The sequence below is a fragment of the Mustela nivalis genome (genome assembly GCF_964662115.1).
Source record: "Mustela nivalis genome assembly, chromosome: 9".
Classification (NCBI taxonomy): Eukaryota; Metazoa; Chordata; class Mammalia; order Carnivora; family Mustelidae; genus Mustela; species Mustela nivalis.
In genome coordinates, this window is record NC_139028.1 from 72,043,898 (window position 1) to 72,068,729 (window position 24,832).

General features: G+C 35.9%; 1 protein-coding gene across 4 annotated transcripts in view; it reads right to left on the reverse strand.

Annotated features, from left to right (window-relative positions):
* Window positions 1-1,603: 1,603 nt before the first annotated feature.
* The window catches only part of RNF141 (ring finger protein 141), a 34,646-nt gene continuing 11,417 nt past the window's right edge, over window positions 1,604-24,832 (reverse strand). For 3 of the 4 annotated variants that reach the window (XM_082683128.1, XM_082683130.1, XM_082683129.1), the window contains exons 2-6: window positions 23,992-24,184; window positions 21,332-21,440; window positions 13,194-13,375; window positions 7,812-7,919; window positions 1,604-4,748 (exon numbers count right to left, since the gene is read on the reverse strand). In XM_082683128.1, the coding sequence (XP_082539254.1) occupies window positions 4,598-4,748; window positions 7,812-7,919; window positions 13,194-13,375; window positions 21,332-21,440; window positions 23,992-24,134 (693 nt within the window). In that variant the 5' untranslated portion in view covers window positions 24,135-24,184 and the 3' untranslated portion in view covers window positions 1,604-4,597. The remainder of the gene's footprint in view (window positions 4,749-7,811; window positions 7,920-13,193; window positions 13,376-21,331; window positions 21,441-23,991; window positions 24,185-24,832) is intronic. The other variant, XM_082683131.1, reaches the window with a different exon arrangement.

The window sequence follows — 24,832 nt, forward strand, 5'->3', positions numbered from 1 at the left end:
GGAAGGGTTGGGAGGGTGGGTCACACAGGAAAGGAGTGTGGGAGATACAGGGAGATACAGTAAGTCACAGGAATAAAAGGCACAGCATAAGGAATATGGTCAGTGATACTGTAATAACATTGTATGGTGACAGATGGTGGCTGGCTGTACTTGTGACAAAGCATAATGTACAGAGAAACTGAATCACTACCTTGTACACCTGAACTAATGTAACTTTGTGTGTCAACTATATTGAGTAAAACATTAGAAAAAAGGGACATCATGAAAAGTTACCAGTAACTACTAATTTATCTTTCACTAAGACTCAGACATGGATGACTTTCACAGTAAATACAAATTTTAAACTGAAGTTCACTAGACCCATAAGGTAAACCTTTACCATCTTTCTCACTCAAACGTCAGCCCTCTTAACAGTTCCTGAGCAAAGCCACATGTGTTCCTTTCCCCTGGATATTACTTTAGTCTATTCAGCTAACACTTGTTCGATTTTACCTGTCCTACAAACTTTTCAGATTACCTTTTTCAATAGCACTTTGCATTTTTAATCACATCTTTATACCTAATTGGCCTTTTTTTTGGGGGGGGGGGTAAATCCCTACTTTCTTTTGTGTTCACAGTTGGAATCAAAGGCAAGTGTACACTAGCTCATATTTCTAGAAGAACAAATTTTGAGGCATGTATCCCTCCCTTACTCTAACAGGCTCAGGTTCATGTATGTGTTCCTTCAGACTGCACTGTTTGAAATGATTGAGGATACTGCTCTTTGCCACATGAAAACAAATCACAGCTCCTGGGTTGGTATGTACCGAGGCCTGTCCTGGCCTTTACTTCCTCTTATCCTGGATTAAAACAGAGTTGCAAGCACATCCTTCTGGCTTCCTCTTTATTTGTTTCTGAGCGCTGCACTGGTGAAACAATATTCATCTTTTTTGGGGTTTTAGACACGACTCAAAGTGGAATGTTGGTAATATACCTAAGCACCCGATGCCTGACTATGACTGTTACAAAGGACAAGTGTAACTAACCACAATGAAAGAAACACTAATCAAAAAAACATAGTTTCTTGGAAATTTTAAAATCCTCAACCTTTAAATAAGCATTTTATCAGAAAGATCAAGGATGCCAGAGAATAAGGCTATACAGAGCTGCAAGATTATCAATATATTTCTGAGGAGGCTTTTATGTCTCTTGATACCAAAATGTGTACTTCTTCAAGATGATGTACATCAGCAAATTCAATTATAAACTACCATTCCTTCTTATAAAAGGCTTTCCTCTTCTCAGGACTAAGATTCTACCTTGCTTCTCTAATGATATTCTTTATAATCATTTTGAAAGTGATTTTACAAGGTAAACATTAAAACTAATTCACAGTGGAGTATTTTATCTATAATTTTCTCTGTCCTACAGGGAAAAAGGTATGAGCGCAAATGAAAATCTGTTGCCAACTATTTATATTATATTGTCATTATGTTGCCCATCATAATGTGGGTGATCAGCTGACTTCCCTCATCTCCCAACCAGTTTTTTAATTCCTGGGTAGACAAAGTAAGCCTGTCTTACTTTCTCTCATGAAGAAAAAAAAAACAGTTAAAAATGCAAATTCTTCAGACTGCCTTTTAATGAATCCAACTTTCCAATGTTAAAAATCATGGAACCAAAAGATATTTTCAAACCGCCTTATAACCCAGATATATATTAGGTGTAAGGAAATTGAATCCAATTTGAAATGAATTTTAAAACATAGCACACAAACATTACAACTCCCCAGACCACAATACAAAACGGTCCTCTAAGAAATATAAACATTTAGTATATAAGAATGTGAAACTATGTAAGAAAAAAGTCTCTCCAGTAAGCTAAAATTTACTTGCTAAAGACTATTTATTGCACAATATATCAGTTTGTTCTAAGAATAAAGCAGATACTATTATTCTCAACTTCTAAATTCAGTACCTAGTCAAACTAAATTTTCTCAAACTAAAGTTCTATAGCATTACAGTATGAGTAAACTTCTTGTTACTGAGTTAGGATAGGGAAGACTTCATAACTTACAAAACAAATTCCTTACAGTTCATGAAAACATTTCACAGATCCTACAAGGCACACATCATATTTCCTATCTTAGTAAGTGCATTTAAATACTTCATATTTGGAAAAGACAAAGCTGTACAGAATACAAAAAGTGTACATTTCATCCATTAAACAAATTTACAACTTTTATGATTAGTTATAATAGTAGAACCTACCTAACTTTCACATCTAAAGAATTATCACCCAGTTTAATGGAGTGAGCAAAAAACTGTGCTCATTTATTTAATAAGACTAATAAAAACACTTTCTATTTCACAGTAGATCAGTTAGTATCCTGGAACTCATATTGGAAAGTAAAAAGGTTTGGGCAACATCAAGTCACTGGGCTTAGTGCTAAATAATTCCTCGAAAGGTGAAGGATTCTGGGGGATAAGATCATTGGCTATACCTGGAAAGATCCAAAAACACGTACAGCAACTTTGTTCATTTTCAGAAACATTCTTTAATTAGGCAATCTGAGTTAGACTCAGCAAGTCTAATCCAAAAGGACAGTTTAGAATCTTAGAGCTGGGAAAAGATCTCAGACAACATCTACCCTAAGATTTTCAAAATATGTCCCATGGAATACTAAAACTCATTGGGGAGAGTCAAAGTTCTGCAAATCTGACTTGAATTTAATTAAAACAATTTAAAAAATAATTTAAAAAACAACTCCTATCATATGACTACATAACTCACTAAATTTGAATATCCTGGATATTGCCAATGCATTCATAAATGTTTTTATCGGTTGACTTTATAATATTTATTATGGTATATAAAGTTTACATAAGGAAATTTTTATCAATAAAATATGACTTTCATATAGAGGGGTGGTGTGTGTGTGTGTGTGTTTGTGTGCTGGGGGTATAGCATGTGTGTGTAGGGCTTCTGAGTAAGATTTTATCTGAAAAAAAAAAAGAGGCTGTACTTCTGAAATAAAATAAGAAAATACTACAGATGAAATCTTAGTTTCTAAAGGAACCTACAAACCAGCAGAAGGGACTTTTTTTAAGGTCACACAAATTATCAAGTGCATTGCAGGTTGGTATGCTAGAGTCCCTGGTACGCTGCCTGTATACACATCCATAGTGAGTGTTCAGCTATTTGATACTGAGCTGTCCCCATCATAAATGTCAACCAATTATCAATATTTTTTGGGTAAAATCAAGCTACCTTTGTCAGACATTCTGACATTAAATAAATGAATTATTTAATCTGCATGCCTATTAAACCCCTAGTATCCAAAAATTCTGCCATCAATAAGCAGCAACTTAAATTGCATACTTTGGTATTTTGGAAAATAGTATCACAACTTACCAATAATAAGTCAGAAAAGTTACATGGAATTTAACACACCTTTTAAAGGAGACATCAGGTTCTAGTTTCATTATATGCTAAAATGTTAATGCTTAACATAAAACAAAGATTTTACCTTATAAGCAGAATTTAGTAAAAAAAATGAAGTGTCACTGAAAATCATAATCCATTATGACTGTACTCTCTCTGAGTATTTCAAAGTACCACGAAACAGCAGAAAGCCAATTTATCTCCTCATTTTCTCCATGTTTATGGTACATATGTTTAAAAGCCTACACCCTATTTTCTCTCTTAATAATATTAGAAATTTGAAGACTTGCAGACCTCAGAAAGATGCCTTCAAGTTAAGAAAATAAAAGCACCATGAACCAATATTGAATGATTTATCATAATTTGGAAATACAAAATTCAGGATCTGAACTGAAGAAAAATTTCCTTCTGAAACTCCAAGGTGCATGAGCATTATCAAAAGCTACTTAGAACAGTTTCCCCGCTGTGGGAAAGCATTTCCAGAATAGCCAAGAAGATTCCCCAGCAGAAATCCATTTACAAGGCAAAATCACGCCTCACCCAAATTATACAGCGTGAAAAACAAACAAACAAAAAAGATTTGAGTAACAAACATGTAGTTCCAAACACACTGCTAAAGTTATGAAACAACTGTGGATCATTTCAAGTAAAAATTATTAAAGGAGCAATAATTAACCACAAGGGGGCACACACACTCCTTAGATTCCAGCAGAAAGACTAATTTAAGTAGTAACATGCACTTTGATGTAGTCTACATTTTCAGTCACTTCAAATTTTCTCTCAGTTGGCTACAACTTTTTGACATTCAAGGTTTATTTTAAACCTAACTAAATAGATTCCAGAATACTCCTGCCCTGAAAAATAGTGTTTCAGAAGTCTCTGGAAATGCTGCTGTTACCTCAGCAAAGAATTCAAGAGCTATTAGTTCTAATATATATTAGAACAGATAAATAATAGAAAAATATGGTCTAAAACAGTAGCAAATTTTAGTTTACTATAAATGGAAGACATGGAAAGTTTATCAAAAGAAATGGAACAAATCGTCAGAATAGCGAAAATAAGAGGGAAGGGAAAATTGATTTCTCTGTGTCTGTACCACAATATCCCTGCATTCTTCTCCCATGACCGAAACGTTTGTAGCTCATAATAGCAAAAGAAGACCTTCACCCCAAGGTCATGGCCTATGGGGCTGGCCTGCCTCATCGGCCATGTTAAGAATATAGTTAGCCATATCGTCTTCAGTGGGCGCATCTGACACCACCCAAGATTCATTTGCTCCAGTCATCTGCAGGCGACAAATAGGGCAATTCCTGTGTCGATCACTCCTATCAGAGAAGTCAAATAAAGAACAGTTTGTTTTCTTTTTCTTCTTTTTAAAAAAACCGGTGTGTTTGAAAAGTAATACATGTACAATGTACATGGTTTAAAAAAAAGTGGTTTAAAAAAAAGTGAATAGCAATAAAAGTATACAGTGAAAAATAAATCTCTTCTTTCCACCCCGATCTTTAATTCTTATCCCCAGGGGCAACTACGGTTAGTAGTTTCTTACATACTCTTCTAGGAAAAGACTAAGCATGCATATATATATATATATATATATATATATATATATATCTGCTTTTTTTTTTAAACTTGTCAATATCTCTTATAAGCCATTATGTAGCAGTACATGTTAGAGCTATCTGTTCTTTTTAAACATAACATTGTACGGACAAGCCACAATTCATTTAATTAGTCTCCTGCAGAGGACATTTCAGTTTTCCCCTATCTTTTGCAGCTACAAATAAGGGAATGGAAGCATTCAAAGTTTAAAATAGAAGATGAATCTTAAATGCAGAATAATTATTCCAATAGGGAAAGAACTTATACATGATCACTTGAATGAGATTATGTTTTCTGAAGGGATTTTTTTTTTGTCTTGACAAATATTATTTTGGAAATTTCAAAAATACCACATTTGAGCCAGAAATATGTCATGCAGGGAAAATGTTTTTCTACTCATTTCACAGTGAAATCTGAGACCAAAGTAATTAAATTATATCAATTGCTTTGGCTTTTGTACAAAAATTTAGAAATCTGTTCCAAAAACTAAATGTGAAAGCTAGAGCTGGCATATATTATTCAGATTCATTTCTGGTTCCTCAGAGATATTTTATTAAGATAATCATATGTTCTTCTCTGTGCATAAAAGTCACAATTTTGATGGTTAACTTTTGCTTCTGGCCAAAAGGGACCAAATTTATCTTCCCACTTAATTAAAACACTGGAAATAAACATGAAACAAGACTTTCAACACTGGACATCATCAACAACACAGGACAGACATCCCTGAGGATGAGAAGCAAGAAGGTGAGCCCCAATCACTAGCTTATTGCCTTGAGAGATTTTAGGCTGTGGAGCAAGCAGGAGAAGCCCAGATGAAGCCTGGCAGACTCTCTGAGTTGAAGAGACACAGCTGAGACTCTCAGGAGGCCACGGCAGCTAGAGTTCATAGGACAGAGTACTGAAGTACTTAAGTGCGGAAAGCTGCACAAAGGGAGAATTCTGGAATCTACTGAAGTTCCCCCTAGAGTACATTTGCATGTAAGGAAACTACTTGAGGCTCAGGAATCATCCAAAAGGACTTGAAGGAAGAGTACCCAAAACTCACACAGGGTTTGGGATATTGCCTTCTCTCACCAGACAGATTGGAAAGCTTCCTAACTCCTGGAGCATTGAGCAGAGTGACTCTGAAGGGTCCTGCCTCGTTAGTGGGGCATAAGTAGCTCTCAACTAAACACTATTCTGGTCCTGCCTAATGAATCACAAAAGCAAGATCCAAAAGGATCAAACTGTTTCCAAGTTACTATATTCAAGAACAAAGCTCAAGGATATTTATAGGATACAAAAATACCTAGTACCCAAAAAGGTAAAAATCACAATGTTTGGCACTCCGTCAAGAACTACCAGGCAAGAACTACCAGTCAAGAACTTCCTGCTCTGTGGGAAGCCTGCTTCCTCCTCTCCCTCTCTCTGCCTGCCTGTCTGCCTGCTTGTGATCTCTGTCTAATAAATAAATAAAATCTTTTAAAAAAATTAAAAAAAAAAAAGATTGACCCTATTAAGTATAGGCAAAGTTGCAGAACAATTAGAACCCTCAGACATTGCTGGTGGGAATGAAAAATGGTACAACCATTTTGGAAAACAGTTGGCAGTTTCTTAAAAAGTTAAACATATACCCACCACATGATCTAGACATTCTACTTCTAAGAATTTAACAACAACAACAACAACAAAACAAAAACAAAAACCCCAAAATAAATGTCCGTAAAAAGACTTGCCTACAAATGTATATAGCAGCTTCATTTGTAATAGCCAAAAATCGGAAACAACCCAATGTCCTTAACAGGTGACTAGATAAATAAACTGTGGTATATCATACAATGAATATTACTCAGCAACAAAAAAAGGGAGCTTCTGTGGGGAACCTGGGCGGCTTAGTCATTGAGCATCCAACTTTTGATTTTGGCTCAGGTTGTGATCTCAGGGTCATGAGATCGGGATTCTCTCATTTTCCCTCTCCCTCTGCCCCTCTTCCCACTCATGCTCTTTATCTCTCTCCAAAAATAAATAAATAAAATCCTAAAAGAAGGGGAAACTACTGGTAACATGCTACAACGTGGATAAATCTCAAAATAATTACACTGAATGAAAAAAAAGAGCACATGCTGTATGATTTAATTTATAAAAATTCTAGAAAATCCCAATTATTTTTGTAGTGACTGAAAGCAGATTAATCCTTATCTGGGGACTGGAAGGAAGGGCTGGGAAGGAGACTTTACAGTGAGGCACAGAGTCACTTTTGGGGTGATGAATTTGTTCATTTATAATTGTGATTTTTTTTATGGGTGTGTACATGTGTCAAAACGTATCAAATTATACTTTAAATGTATGTAGTTTATGGTATGTCAATTATATTATAAAGTCATCTAAATGCTTCATTCTTATTTTATAAAATAATGAACTTGACTAGCTTATCTCTAAAGTTCCCTCCCGTTCCAATAATCAGTATTCAATGATTCGTATTATTCCTTTTAATCAAAGATAGAGGAAAAATACAGAAATGAGGAGTAAAACGAAGAAAGAGGGAAATTCGTGATTCTAGACTCAAGTCAGGCACAAATCTTAGACCAACAGTAAACTGCCAAAGCTAAGACACATTGCCACATTTTATAAACTTTAAATATAAAAGTATTTTTAAACAAAGAAGGAAGCATGTCATACAATTCAAAGTACTAAAGAACAAAATCTTTTACTTAAATACAATATTTTTGTATTTTTTGGAGTTTATTCATATACACTTTCTCGTTTGACCTTTGCCTATCCCATGACAGCAGCAGATAACTTACCATTTATCAATGCATTTCTGACAAAAGCTGTGAGCACAGGGCAGGATGAGGTCAGCTCGACCATCCATGCAGATACAACACTCCTCCTCATCAGTCAGCTGCTTCACCCTGCAATGTGAAAGCATAAATCTTCTCTGTTGTCATTATGCTTTAACTTTGTCTCCATTGCCTTAGAAAGCATTATCAAATACCAATGTAACCCTCAATATAAAGCAAAACATGACTCATGCAAAATCAGACTAAATTTTAGGGTTAACAAATATGTTTAGGGAAGAAGTACTAAGAGGGACAAATTTCATAAAGAAAGGCTGGGTCATAAATACTGTGAAGATCAAAAAGAATATACAAAGAAAAACTGGAAATACTCAAGTCTTTCTGAAAATAGTCCATCTTAATCATATCACATTTATATAAATGAACTCAACTGACAGAAGACTTATTTGCCATGCAGAATACAAAGCTCTCTAAAATATGGACCTTGCCCTTGGACATTACCATGCTGATGCTGATAATGGGCATATACATGAAAGAATAACTTAGTCTGAATAATTGGGGCTATAGGAAATACAAAAGATAGGAAGTTTGCTTCCTATCTTTCTCTGTCCTTAAGGAGCTCTTTCATCTTGGGAAGAGATATTGAACCTTCTATTCCAGCCCCAGTGTTCGGCAGCCCCAAGTCAGCAAAGTGCCTTTGCATGTGGTATTTCCTTTTCCTGGAATACGCCTGTGAGTCTGGTAAACTCTAACTCAGCTCAGAATATCTTCTCTCCGCTCTCAAAACCAATATTTGCCTAAATTAAAGGACTTTAAAATATTGCATTAAAAAATATATTGCATTTTAATTGGCTGCTAATTGGTCTAGCTACTAACTCAAAGTTCTTTGTCTTAGGTTCTCAATAAATGTTTCTTTTTTTATTTTTATTTTTTTGACAGACAGAGATCACAAGCAGGCAGAGAGGCAGGCAGAGAGAGAGGAGGAAGCAGGCTCTCCGCGGAGCAGACAGCCCGATGCGGGGCTCGATCCCAGGACCCTGGGATCATGACCTGAGCCGAAGGCAGAGGCTTTAACCCACTGAGCCACCCAGGCGCCCCTCTCAATAAATGTTTCTTAAAGTGATTTTAATCTGCTTTTATCCTTCATATTGTTCTACAGTTTTTAGGTTTTCTTTATCAAGCATGTATCACTTTCATAAGTATGCAAAAACGAAATATTTCAAAGTATAGTCACTAGACTATAAACTTCTTAAAGGCAGAAGGTATCTCTGATGTTTTGATTCCCTGCTGTGCTTGTACTACTATATACAAGACATTGAAATACCACTGTAGTTGGTGGGAATGCAAGCTGGTATAGCCATTCTGGAAAACAGTATGGAGGTTCCTCAAGATGTTAAGAATGGAGCTACTCTACGACCCAGCAATTGTACTACTAGGTATTTACCCCAAAGATACAGAGGTGGTTTAAAGAAGGGGTACAGGCACCCCAATGTTCATACAGCAATGTCCATAATAGACAAACTGTGGAAGGAGCCAAGATGCCCTTCAACAGATGAATGGATAAAGAAGAGGTAGTCCATATACACAATGGGATATTATTCAGCCATCAGAAAGGATGAATACCCACCCTTTGCATCGACATCGATGGACCTGGATGGGATTATGTCAAAGTGAAGTGAAATGAAGTAAGTCAAGCAGAGAAAGACAATTATCGTGTGGTTTCACTCATACGTGGAATATAACCAATAGCACAGAGGACCACAGGGTAAGGGAGGGAAATCCAAAGCGGGGGGGTGGTATCAGAGAGGGAGATGAACTATGAGAGACTATTGACCCTGAGAAACAATCTGAGAGTTTCAGAGGATAGGAGGGTTGGGGGAGGGGATAACAGGGTGATGGGTACTGAGGAGGGCACGTGCTACGATGAGCACTGGGTATTATACTTAACTGATGAATCACTAACACTACATCAAAAGCTAATGATGTATTATACAGTGGCTAACTGAACACACACACACACACACACACACACACACAAGAATTACCACTTTAAAATTTGTCAATTTGAACATAAGAAAGAATATAAGCAAATGTCAAATATGCAAGTAGTAAGTGCTAACTAAGAAGGAACAAATGAGTATTAATGAGCATTTCAAATCTGTTGGAAAGATGAGGTTGAAAAGTGACATACCTTTGACAGAGGACATTGTGGGTGAATAAACAAAGTTGGTGAGGTAGGAAAAAAAATACTTCTGGAGTATATATGTAACAATCTGATCCCTGAATGTCAAAATATGTTTAAACTTATTCTGATTGGCAAACTAGAATCAGAGTTTGATCAAAAGAAAAGTGAATCCCCACTGAAATAGTATTTAGGAAGACTAATTGGGAATGCAGTATGGGACATTCTAGAGGGAGGAAAATCATTCAGATCCTTACTTCAGCAATTCACTTGGGAGATAGCGACCAGTAAAGGGACATTACAAAAGACAAATCGTCAGGATGTGGGTGATAGGTTAAACCTCCAGGCAAAAGAAGGGAGCCCCTGAATCAAAGTGGGGAAACTGAATGAAATATAGATGGACACGCACCTCATTTTCTAGATATATTCAGTTCAATGTTTCCGCATCTCTTAGGTGCTACATTCTGGACCAGACCCAGATAAACTGGGGTCTCTGCTTTTGAGCAGCTTACAATTTGTCTAAGGATGTGTCAGTAGCAGAGACTTAACTGAATCCAAAAAGAGGGACAGAGTTCTGAAGGTTAGAAGGCTGTGAAGAAGAGCACGGCTCTGGACAGAAGTAAAAGAAAGCACAGGAAACACAGAAGCAGCCAGCAGAACCTGTACAATGTTCACTTGATTTCTTGCTACCTTCCTAGCAGTACACGAACTAGAAGAAGGAAGGAGAAAGGGTCTTCCTCTAGTTGTCCTTGTTACACCGCTTGTAGAATGAAATATTGAGTTCTATGCCCTCTACCCTGAAAGATATATTGACAGATAAAGGATTTTCCAGGAAAGCTTCTGGGATAGGAAAGAGACCCAGAGAACAAAGGCCAAAGGAAGTGGGGGTGCTCATCCTGCAGAACAGAGGACCAGTGAGAATTTGATTAATGTTTTCAAATATTTGAAGGGCTGAAGAGAGAACAGATTTGTTTGGTGGGATTCAGAGGGCACTGCTACTGAAGTAAGAATACAGTAGTAAATTTAAAATAATGAAAAAAATAATAACAGTGAACTCTTACGTATTATTACATGCCAGGCCCTGTTGTAAGCATTTTACATATCTTGACTCACTTACTTCTCTCAAGAATCCTATGAAGCAGGTATTATTGTTATCATCCTCTCTTAAAATAATGAGGGAAAAGAGAAAAAATTGCTCAATAACTTGTCCAAAGTCACACAGGAGTAGAGCCAGGATTTGAACACAGGCAATTTCGTTCTAGAGTCTGTGCTATGCTGCCTTGAGAGAGTCAGATTTTAGCTGTCCTGAGGAATATAATGCGAAAGGGAACATTTCACAGTGATTAGTGCCAACTGTGTAAGAAAAGGCTTGTGTCTGTGTGGCACTGAGTCCCATATACCTTCAGATGTTCAAGTAGAGCTGGACAAAATGTGACAAGACTACTACTCAAAGTCTTACTGGTGGATCAGCAGCAGTGACTCCATGTGGGAGCTTGACGGACTCTCCAGCTCCTCCTCGAAACCACTGACTACAAAGTTTAAGAAGCTCTGTGGTACAGTCTTTACTCATTAGAGAGTAATAATGCAGAGGTTAGGAGCATGGTTGTATTGCCAGCCTCATCTGAATGTGACTCTCAGCTAGGTTAATTTCTAGCCATGTCATTTATTTGTCTAAACCTCAGATTCTCTGAAATGGGCCAGTAATTGTATCCCCATGGGGTTGTTTTGAGGATTTAATGAATTTATATGTAAAGCACTCATCAAAACGCTCAATACACTGTAAGTACTCAATAAATGTACCATTAACAAACACATGTATGAGATAGAAGACTAAACCAAATAAATATCCTTTAAAACACCTTCAACTTGAAAAGTCTGTTTTTCTATGAACTAGAGTATCAGGGTAGAACTCAAAACCAAAAAACATACAAAGGCAAGAAGCAGCCCTAATCTACCAATGAGGCACTGAGTTTCCAGGGATAACACCCTTACCTCTTTCATTGAGATGACTACAACAAGAAAAAAGTATTACTTTCATTTGCTACCACACAATTTAAATATCCTGGTAAGTCCTATTCTCAGCTTTCAAGATACTTAAAACAAAACAAAACAATAACAACAACAAAAACTGCCATTCTGAACAGGGAGAGGAAGAAAAGCAGAAAATCAGACACCTGTCTGTGAAAGATTAACTTTACAAAATACAGAAAAGAAAACCCTAAACACTGCCTATCATGTTCTAAAACTCACTTGGCATTTCAGTACCACTTGTACAGCCCAAACCCAGAAAACCAAACAATCCTATAATGATAAACAGAAAATAACAAATGAAGATACAGATTTACCACAATATAGTTTTGGAAACCAGTTGGCTAAGAATGGACCAGAAAATGCAACTGTAAATCAAGCAATAAAAGAGAAATTCTTGCTAAGCATATTCTTAATTTTAAGGTAAAAAATACTGTCAATACAGATTTTTGCTGTCCATTCAGTATGACAATAAGACAGGATGTCAACATGTCTGGACCCACGTAAGACTTTTTCCAATGAGGCATTTACAATTTAAATTATGGTCATGGTTGTCAAATGGCAACAGGTGGAAGCTTTCACATGCCAAGAGCATTGCAGAGAAGGAAAAGAAAGTTTAGATAGAACAATAATACATTAGGCCTGAGTAAACAAGTGCCATCAAAGAAAACTCTGGCTGATTTCATTTCCTTCTGGTAATTCAGTATATGCAGTTCGTACACCAACTTTTTCATTCCTGAATGGTCTGCCAATATTTACAATTTTTAACGCTCCAATTAGTCAGATATTTTAAAGGAAAACTGGAATGATTTTGCCAGATTCTTAGACCTAATTCCCTGAAAAGCTTTGACTGTCTAATAACATAAATACCTATTATAAGAGAGATATTAATATCCTGTTATTAAATGCAAGCATGTAGAGTGGAGAGAGTGCATTCATGGAAACTGGATTAAAAGAAACATTAGCTGGTGTGAGCCACTTTAATTTTTCTTTAATTTAGCACTCTAAAAACATCCTGAAGCACAGAATAATCCAAAAGCTTATCTGGGATACAATACAACTGAGATAAAAAGTAATGTGATTCAGAAATCACAAGGGGACCAGCAAATGTATTACTGCGATTTCAGTAGCTTGTGTATTAGAAAACAAGAGAAATATGGTTCTTATGCATTCTATACCTTCCCATCCAAAGACTAGCCTGACAAGATGTTACAGATGATGAGTTTTCATCTTGGTCTTCAGAAGTGGAGCTCTGGGCCAATACTCCTGATGCTTGACTTGTGATGTCTTTATAAAGCTGAATAAACTGGTACAAATTCATGATCCGTGATGCTTCTACAATGCCAGTGCTTTTGTTGATCTAAAAATAAAATTAAAAAAAAAAAGGGAAAGAAGAAAAAAAAGTTCATAATTTCTCTGGCCATTTTTAAAAAGTTTTTATTTAAATTCCAGTTAGTGAGCATACAGTGAAATATTAAAGTCGGTGTAGAATTTACTACATACAACACCTGGCGCTTATCGCAAGTGTCCTCCTTAATCTCCATCACCTAATTCACCCAACCCTCTTCTCTGGTCAATTTTTCCCAAAAAGGGGGAACAAAAATTTAGTCAAACACCGTAGGAAATAAAAGTTTTCAAAGTTTGCAAATTACCTAACAAGAGAAAGAGTCTGAGCAAGTGAAGTGGAGTTCAAAGTACTTGCACACATTTATCTCATTTGATACTCAAAATAACCCTGTAGGATTGATTAGGCATCACTCTGTTTAGAGTTGATGAGGTCAGATAACTCTCCCAGACCTAAAAAATGAATTTTAGAGATCAGTATTGACAATTCTTTTTAATTTCTTAAAGAATTTAACTAAAAGATTTGAATCCAACACTCACATGCCATTCTACTATACTTGAAACAACTACTAGTTTTCTTGAATATCATAAGTTCTAGTTTTTGCCAGAATTTCCAAACTAAAGCAAGAAAATTACATTAAAGTAAATATTAACAAAAAGTGGTTGAATTCTTCCCAGGAGGCTATTTTGCATTTTGGCAAGCACCCCTCTTTGTTTTGGCAAAAAATTCATTTAATACGAAGTGGAACCAGTGGCCTACAGATTGTACCTCTCCTCACTTGAGCTTACATTCTTTTTTAAGATTGTTTTTATTTGACAGAGAGATAGAGTCAGAGAGCACAAGCTGGGGGGAATGGCAGAGGGAAAGGGAGAGGCAGGCTCCCCGCTGAGCAAGGAGCCCAATGCAGGACTCAATCCCAGGCCCCTGGGATCATGACCTGAACCGAAGGCAGACACTTAACCAATTGAGCCACCCACACAAATCCCTGGAGCTTACATTCTTAATGTGAGGAGATATTTGGGGCAAGTGTGAGGTACAAGGTAAGGAGAGAAACTATTGCTTTCATAAGACTTCGGGAGTCATAGAGTGGGTCATATATTTTCTTTTGAAGTGATCAAAGTAAATAGGGTTGAAAGGGGACTGTTCTTGGAAGAACCTGAAGTAATCAGTGACAGGCTAGCGATGTTAAAGACTTTTTTTTTCATGTATATTATTACATATAGTATGCTTTATTCTCCCTGCTTTACAATATTCCATTGTGTAAATATGCTTCACTTTACTCATTATAATATTCAATTTCATATATATGTAATCTATTATTATTATTATTCATTTTAGCCATTCATCATGTTATTTTATTTTCTTAGTTAACTCACTACTTATGATCCTCTACTATGTTATTTTAGTAACTGCTATAAGGTTTATTGCTTTATGCTTTATAGCTATGCATCTTTATCTCACCAGTCTACATTGATGTGATGGTATGACACTTCAGCTATGATAACCTTAAACAGTACACTTTCATTCTCCCCCCTTAACTTTTATGCATTTGTTGGCATGCATTTTTCCCTTTGTGCAAGTTATAAACTCCGAACTACATTCATATTATTTTTGTTTAAAAATCAATTATCTTTCAAAGAAACTTTAATAACAGAAAATATTCTTAAATTTTTGACATAGCTAACATTTCTAGTACTCATTGTCCATTGTGTAGATATATATTTCCATCTAGCATGATTTTTCTTCTGCCTTAAGGACCTCCTTTTAGATTTCTTGCAGTGTGGGTCAGCTGGTTATGGGTTCTTTCACCTATTATATGCCAAATTTAGTCAAATTTGGAAAATTTTGGTTATTTCTTCTTCAAATATTTTCTGAATTTTTTTTAAGTGTTTCTTTCTTTTTTTAAAATTTCTTTGCAGCGTTAACAGTATTCATTGTTCCAGGTGGTGGGTATTAAGGAGGGCACATATTGCATGGAGCACTGGGTGTGGTGCAAAGACTGTTTTTTTAGCACAGGGGATGGTAAGGAAGACTATGGGAACAGAAGCAATGAAATCTACTAAGTACATATCAAAGTTAACAGGACAAACAATATCAGAAAAAATTTACAAAGAAATGAATGCAAGAAGAGGGAGAGAAGGCCTTAAAATTGTGCGGAGTAGGTTTTGAAATGTGTTCATGGAACTGGGCATATGGGAAGGTGAGGTAGATAGGTTACATTTTAAAAAAATTATATCAACATTTCAATTTGGAGTGAAAATAATAATAGTTGTAACTAACATGTATCACCTGTTTATTATTTGAGAAGGCAGTGAGAAAAAACTAAGAATCAATTATGAGTCAGATTCCGTACTGTGAAGATAGTGGAACAATCTCTAAAACTGATGACATTTTGGGAAGGTAAAATCTATCTGGAGATGCAAATATGTATGATTCTTTGTAATAAAAGATTATATGTGAGATAGAGGACAAGAATAGAGAATCAAAGGTGACAGGAAATCATAGAGGCCATTACAACCGACTTTCAGAGCTGAGGAAAACAGACGAGACCTCCTTTGGAACTGCAGAGTTTGGAAGAAATAAGGGAATAATTCCTATAAACTTGGTATTTAATAGCAAGATTGATCAAACTAAGCTACTATAATCATAGGATTCATGCAACGAATATTTACTAAGTACCCATTATATGGATATTATGCACATAACTATGTACTGTGTGCACTGGTGGCCTACTGTGTATAAACAAAATCCCTGCCCTAACGGAGGTTACACTATAGGCAGGAGAGACAAAGTACAGATCAGATGAAATGGAAATAAGTGTTATGGAGGAAATTAAATGGAGAAGATACACTGAAGGGTTGTAGGGAAGGCCTCACAGAGAAGGTGATATTTAAAGAACTGGAAAAGGAGCAGGAATGAGTCATTTGAGTATCAGGGGAGAGATCATTCCAGGTTGGAAGAATATTTTGAAGTGTGAAGGCTGTCACACAGAAGTGCACTAGGTGAGGAACACGAGGAGTCCAGCCAGGAGTGCAGGGGGGCTGGACTAGAATGAGAGAGGGAATGAGAGTGGTAGAGGATAAGGGTAGGGAATGAGGTGAGACAGAACATATAGGACTTCACTAATCATAGTACTAACTTTGGTTTTTATTATAAGTGCATGGAAAGTAACTGGAGAGTTCTGAGCCAAGGACTAATATGATTTGATTTCATTTCAGATTATACGTGGAACAGACTGGTTGCTGTGCTGAGACTAGACAGAATTATGGGGGCAAGGGCAGAAGCAGGGAGACCAGTTAGGGGGTTATTAGCATAAGCTTTGTGAGAGATGATGGTTGCTAAGAATAGGGCAGTAGTAGTGGAAATAGTGACAACTGGCCAGATTCTGAATATATTTTGAAGAGAAACCCATCAGGATTCATTTATGGATTGATTGTGGGATAGGAGAAAAAAAGAGAAGACAAGGATGGCTGGCACCACGGTTTTGGTCTAAGTAACAAGATGGATGAAAATAGAATAATTTATGAAGTTTCTTAATAGCCATCTTTGTCTATAATTTTAATTAACCCATTAATTTTTCTAATATTATTCCCATAAAATATTTCATTCAAACATCATTTAGATTATTTTTTATAATGAATTAAATATTGTTTGAGGGTAATAATGATAGCCGATGACAGTAAAGAAAAGTTCTTTTTGTAAATACAGAAGGTTATAGTATAATTGTTTAGTTGCTTAAGATTAAGAAATTAGAAATTTCCTCTCAATCAGGTTTTCCTATAGGATTTCAATTTTTTTCCTAATGTTAACATTGACTTCTCATAGATTCTTTCATTAAGAACCTAGGGAATGCAAATAAAACACTTCTTTGGAGTAGATCTAAAAATCAAGAAAAATTACACAAATGAGAACTCTGCCTGCCTACTGAGGGAGAGAGAATCTCAAGTAGACTCTGTCAGCGCGGAGCCTGACGCCAGGCATGATCCCATGACCCTGAGATCATAACCTGAGCCGAAATCAAAAGTCAGATGCTTAACTGACAGAGCACCCAGGCACCCCTGTATAGGTCTTTAATATTTGTGCTTTTCTATTTAGAATCTTAGGGAAGATGTTTAAGTGCATACAGATGTAATGGTTAGAGATACTGAAGTGACAGGAATTTGACTAACAGTAAATTAACATCTTAAATATTAATCCTATGTTTGCCAAAGAGGAGTAACAGAATACCAAGGGTTCGGAAGCCTGATATTCATATTCCCACAGTTCTCTACAGTTTATACTTGCGTCTTCAACATGAGCTGAGTACTTATGAGGTAAAGATGGAGAGAGAATGTAATTTAGGTATTGTACTGTATCAATCAACAAGGAAAACTTCAGCCTATCCCAGTCATTTAAAATGAGAGTACTTCTACAGATTTTTGTTCACTTAACATATACTGAGTTCCTACCAGATGCAAAGCAGTACAGGCCATAAGAGATAAAAGGATAAATCTAGACAGAGCTCCTGCCCTCGGGAACTTACTGTTTACTAGGGGAGCTTAGAACCTAAATAATTTTATTCTTAATGTAGAATTTAGTTTATGAAGTATAATAAAATGCTATTGGAGTTTGGAAGAGGCAAGAGAATTTCTATTAAGGAAGACTTTATGGATGAGATGGTATTTGAGTCGGACCTTTAGAGACATTAAGGCTAACCATGCAGGAATAAAAAGATGTGGGAGAAACTATCACCTGATTACCCACAAGCCATTCCCACTTTTCATTGCCAGCAGAGCCCTGATTTTGTTTTTGTGTCTCTCACTCCCTGAAATGACTCAAGTCAGTCCTTGTTAGTCTAACCTAAACCAATCATGGTAATCGTAGCTCTTGGGTCAATGTATAAGAAGGGGACACGAGCTGATAGTGATCCAATAAACTGAGAAGAGGGATCTGCTAGGTCTTTGAATTAACCAATCTGGGAGCCACTTTGTATAAGGATTTCTTAAAAAGTGAGAAAATACATAGTGTTCTTCTTTAAACTAGTGTAACAGGAGTTTTCTGATTTGTAACCGATAGCAATTTAAATGAAAGAGGAATGGACTTTCTAGCTGAAGGAACCAATGAGCAGAGGCTCATTTCCCACCGGGTGGGAAAGTAACAGCTATACAACCTTCAATTAGTTAACCCTGGTGAGACTGGAGTGCAAAAGGTGATAGTGGTAACTGAAACAGAAAAAATAGTCTAGGTTGGTAGATTGTTCAGGACCTTGAATGTCAGGTCAACAAGCTGGGACTATTTTGTTGCCAGTGAAGAACTGTTACTGAGTTTTAGCCAGGAAAGTGATCTGATGAGAGCTGTGCTTTAGAAAGGTTATCTTAGAATTAAGAGAAGAGTCTGGAAGTCTGGTGATTAATCACAGAATCTAAGGTAATCTGGATGAGAAGAGAAGCCTGAACTATAGTTACAGCCCCCTACAGGGCATGGAATCTGTTTTATGGATAATCTGAAAGTGAAACCCGGTAGAGAGAAAATTGACAAGATCAGAGAGCTAATTACTATGGATAAGGCAAGAAAAGGAGCCAGAATGTTTGTTTTTCAGAAACAACCTTTACGGCTAGAGTTCTTATAAATTCACCCTTGTGTCCTTTGAAGTTTACTTTCATATAATCCTGAACATTATGTGCCATGTAAATTTGCAGCTGTGGGATGATGGGAGTATGGAAGATACTGAGCCTGTCTGAATATATTTTACAGGTTTTTAGCTCAGTTCTTCATTTCTTCTTTACTTTATTCCTTTGCAAAGTCAAAAGCTGAGGATTCCCAGAGTTCTTTAGAGAGTATGTGAATTAATAACACTGTAAAAAGAAAAAACCCTAATGAATTTAATATAAATATAATATAAACCCAATAACAAAAACAAGCAAAAAACCCCAGAAAATGGACATAATATGTGTTTGGTATACAAGTTTTGAGTCTAGGAATCCAAGTATAAATAGCAAACAGGATGTTGGATCAAGTTGTCGGTATTTCAGTGTGAGTTCTGTTACTATGATTTGTAACATATTATACACTGTATAAAGTTACACTGCTGCCCACACTAGTACCACATTAGCTACCTCTGTAATAAATACAAAAATTTTTAATGATGGTTCTCTGACAGCTATCATATTGTTCTTTAACATCTGGATTTTAAAAATAATCAACATAAGGAAAACAGCATGGCAGTTCCTCAGAAAGTTGAAAACAGAGCTACCCTATAATCCAGCAATTGCACTACTGGCTATTTACCCTAAAGATACAAATGTAGTGATCCGAAGGGGCACGTGCACCTGGATGTTTATAGCAGGAATGTCCACAATAGCTAAACTATGGAAAGAACCTAGATATCCATCAAAAGATGAAAGGATAAAGAAGATGTGGTATAGATATACAATGGAATACTATGCAGCCATCAAAAAAATGAAATCTTGCCATTTGTGATGACATGGATGGAACTAGAGCGTATTAAGGTTAGAGAAATAAGTCAATCAGAGAAAGACAACTATCATATGATCTCCCTGATATGAGGAAGTGGAGATGCAATGTGGGGAGTCTAGGGAATAGGAAAAAAATAAATGAAAAAAGATGGGATTGGGAGGGAGACAAACTGCAGGAGACTCTTAATCTCACAAAACAAACTGACGGTTGCTGGGGGGAGATGGGTAGGGAGAGGGAGGTGGGGTTATGGACATTGGGGAGGGTATGTGCTATGGTGAGTGCTGTGAAGTGTGTCAACCTGGCGATTCACAGACCTGTACCCCTGGGGCTAATAATACATTATTTGTTTATAAAAAATAATCAACATAAGTAAATGTTTAGTATGGATAGACCGAGCTAAATGGTATTAAAGTATGTTGTGTATTCTCTCTAAATCAACTGTAAACTTTAACAAGTGCCATTCACCTTCAGGCACTTAGCCAAGTATGGAATTAACATCTCTCAGTCTTTGCTTCTCTAAACTCTTTAAAGTTCTTTTACTACTTAAGTTGATTAGAACATCTAATTTGATCAAATATCCATAATCAATCCTTCTACACTTAAAGCATAGTACTGGCAATCGACCCACTGGGAAAACATGGCATATTATTTGCGTAACCTCCAGGGTCCATGACACTAAAGAAAAAAGATGTTCTTACCCAGTAGTTCTTTACAGATTGATCAGGAATGGAATTCAGGGCACTCATGAATGCTCAATTTATTAATTAAATGCATATGGGTGGTTTTATTGTTGGCTTTAGGGCAGGAGTTGGGGTAGGAGAAGGCCTAATAAAATGCATTGCTTCATTTTCAACAAAAGGTTTATGGCCTCAAAAAGATTAATTACCACCTCTCTAATCTACCCATTGGTGGATGAGTCTTACTCATACTCTATGACAGCTGCTATTATGTTTTTTAGCAATACTCAATCACCTAAGATTTAAAAACCAACTAAAAGAGAGTACACTGATGGTGAAAAATCCAGTCTGTAACTTAAATATTTCTAAAAACAGAAATGAAAAATCACACAAAAACCAAAACACAAAACTTTAAAATACTCAAATCTTTCTAATGGATTTTTAAATTATTAAGTGAATAAAGCTATTCTTCTTAAAAGAAATGATCTCCCAAGGTAACTTTAATTTTTAAGGAGTCATCTTAGAGCTAAGTAGGGTATTACCTTAGGATTCCACAGCCAGCTAAAATCCGAAAAGAGAGGTAGAAGGGTAAGAGGTTACTACCACCTCCTTTGATTATAAAAATCTCTGCTATATGGCAACTGTATAACCAATGAGATTCCAACAGTTAACTGGGAAGGCAATAACACTAACAAAACTGTGTTTTATAGAGTTTTACAAATAAATGTTAATAATTAACAAATTATTAACATTTACTTCTAGTATACTACACTATTAAATGTGGTTCTAATCACCAAAAGAATTTAAGTTCAGAGTTGGAAGTCTCTATCATTCTCACCTTGGTACAGACCACACGTACAACGACTTTCCAAAAGGCAGAGGAATCAGACCCAGGTTGTACCTCAAAGAGAAGATGTTTTTCCTGGCCAGAAGCCACTTTAGCAGTTCTGCAAAGAGAAAACACATTTGCTAATTTTATGAAAAGTCTTATAAAACAATGGAGCTATGAAACCAGATTCAAGAAACACTTTAAAACAGAGAAAAAAAATTTGAAGAAAATACAGAGACAGATAACAATATTGATCATAGTAGATTCTTAAACACTGGGATGGAAATGTTTTGATTATAAACATACAACTAAGTTTTTAACATCAACGGCATAGCTGACAGGATATTTACAAATCTTTGTATGCCCTTTCTTAATGATTTTTACTTTATTTATTATTAATTATTATTATTTAAGATTTTATTTATTTGAAAGAGAGAGAATGAGAAAGACAGCATGACACCAGGTAGGGTCAGAGGGAGAAGCAGACTCCCTATTGAGCAGGAGGCCAATGTGGGACTCGATCCCAGGACTCCAGGATCACAACCTGAGCCACAGGCAGTTGCTCAACCAACTGAGCCACCCAGGTGCCTCTCTCAACGGCTTTTTAAATGTTTAACAAAGACATCTAGAAAAAACATGTCCAAGGAATCAGGTACTTAAAGAAGAAATTTAGCTAGTTTCACTTACCTACATTTTGACTATTGCCTTAGATGTATAAAGTGTGAAAAAATCTTGCTCTTGGTTGAGTCCTAATTTAAACAACACACACCACTCTGAAATTTTTTTTTACAATTTGGGACTGGATCAAAGCAAATGATTTTGAGACACCTTAAATATAGCTTTGCTGTTTTCCTCTAGCAGAGTAATTTTAATTTAGAGAGCCATAGGATTCTAGCATAAAAATATAACTTTTAGAAGATGATTCAGTATCTTCTTATTAATGCAAATTTAAATTAGATCAAATATATACTTAAGTATTGTGGCTCCCTTTTATCATTAGTCACATTTCTCTTTGAGCACCAGTGGCGATATCACCTTTGAACTAAACGATGTACAGCTAACTAGAGGCCACTGACAATGAAGCAACTAGCCCTAGGTAGCAAAGTCTGCCAGTGGAAGTAATTTATCTGCGCTAGTACCCAGCTATTTCTAGCTATCAAGCCATGCTTTTTCTGTATAGATTTAGCTTTATAATTCTCAGGCAGCACTGCCCTTGTGAAACGCCCAAATATGACCCATGGAAATCAGTTTTAAGAACTAAATCCAGTCAAGGTCCTACGCTAAATAAATAAAAGGAAGATATTATTTACCGTCATTTTTGTACTACACAGTAAGCTTACCTTGTGTATCCTTTTACATGACTTATCTGGCATTTAAAGCCAAAAGGCAAAAATTTAAAGAACAGATGGTTTACGTATATAAGTTCCAAGACTCTAAAGGGATGGCAAATGTCATCGACTATTCTTCATCAGAATCAAAACAATAAACTTTAAAAAGCATTCCATTCACGATACTATTAAATTCTTAATCCATTTTTACTCCTTAAGAATATGGTCCCAGAAGTAATGCCTCAAATATTACCATTTGGATAATTTAATAAATAAATAAAATGCCAGAGTTTTATGACTATATTTTTATTATAAAAGATCAGACAATACATAATTATACACAGTAAAATGTACAATCTCCCTTTCCTGCCTCCCTTTTCACCAATTTCCCACAAACTTAGTGTGTATACTTAACAGTTCATTTTCTATGAATTTATATGTATATTCATACAGGATCCATCCATATATCCATACAGGATTTCTTTCTTTCTCCTTTTTTTTTTTTTAAATGAATGATATCCACTGTTTCTTTTTATTTTTTAAATTCTTTTTAAAAAAATTTAAATTCAATTAATTAACATTAATGTATTATTAGTTTCAGAGAAAATCTGATGTTTCTAAAAGAAACTATCTTCTAAGATAACTAGCTTTTAAGACATTCTTTATTCTTCATGACTGGATAGTAACAGTAGATTCTATTTTAATAGCTTCTATAGAGATTAGTATAAAAACTGATATAATAAAGGAAAAATTCACAAAGAAAAGGCACAGTTCTATTAGATACGTACTTTTAGAAGGCAGAGAAATTTAAACTCCATCTTAGAAATCTATTTAAGTGTTAAAGAGATTTGAAGATGGTACAGCTAATTAGAAAATATTAATTAAAAATACCTTGGTGGTGACAAATGAATTATTACTACTTATGTGTTTCTCTGGCAAAAATAATGCTCAGTGAACAAACACAGAAGATTTATTTATTAACTAGATGAATTGGCTGATGTATAGAAACCTGAGTGCCCTTTGACTATACCTGGAAGCTTTTTCTAGAGTGGCTAATTGGCTTATTCTCTTCTATTTTGCATACCTTTAGTGCTTTCAAATAAGAATCAATTTATAAGCCTGTGTTTAAAATTCAATTTGAAGTTTGTTTGGTTCATTGTTCCTATATGTGTTTTAAAATAGCCACATAGCAAGTCTTACAGTAGGTACTCAATATATAATTGCCTGCTGCTACTGAACCATTCAGTCTTACCAATCAATATTTCTGGTTACCTCTTACATAGTCATAGCATGTGGGGCATGTCAGGTAGAAAAAATAAAATGAAAAAGAGCAAGCCTTACATATCATTAAGTTCTGCTACTCTCCCAAGAAATTCTTCATAAGTTAAGGAGCCACTTTCTCGAACCAATATGACATGTTTTGCTACTTTTTCTGGTAACTTGTTAAGAACCAACTGTGTCTGATCTGAAAACTGCTGTCCCATGATGAAAGGATGTCTTGAAATCCAGAAACAATGTTGCTTCACATAGTTATCTGTCAAATATATACAAAAGTTACTTTTATATACACTATAAAAACAGCAATATACTCATCACTTCAAGAAAATAAGAAAAACTAGGAATACCTTTAAGTGAGAGTTCAGTAGACTTAAATGTGTCTAAGGTGGGATTTATTTAAATGACTATATTTTTATTTTTTAATGATTTTTAAAACAAATTTTATTTACTTGTTTGACAGAGAAAGAGAGAGAGTACAAGCACAAGCAGGGGGACTGCAGCGGGAGAAGGAGAAGCAGGCTTCTCTTTTTTTTTTTTGGCTTGAACACTAATGACCACAACCAGTGTTTATTGAACACCTGCCGTGTATCAGGCAGCCCTCATAGCCACATTGAGAGGTAGATGCTATCCCTCTAAATGTGGAGAACTGGGTGTAGAGTGTAGGAAACCCACCCAGAGCTGCAGAGAGGAAGTGGCACAGCAGGAACTCCCACCCAGACAAGGGAGCACCTTGCATTGGCAGGGGAACTGGCTTCAGGGGGGGAAGCTCTTTCCCCACTCCAAGAAACGCATAAAGGAGGTATCTTCAGATATCTGCAGGCACGGGGACTTCCTGCCTCCTGGGGATAAAGGGAGAGGCAGCTCTGAAAGCAGGTGCCCCAGGTCTAACCTCATAGCCACTGTT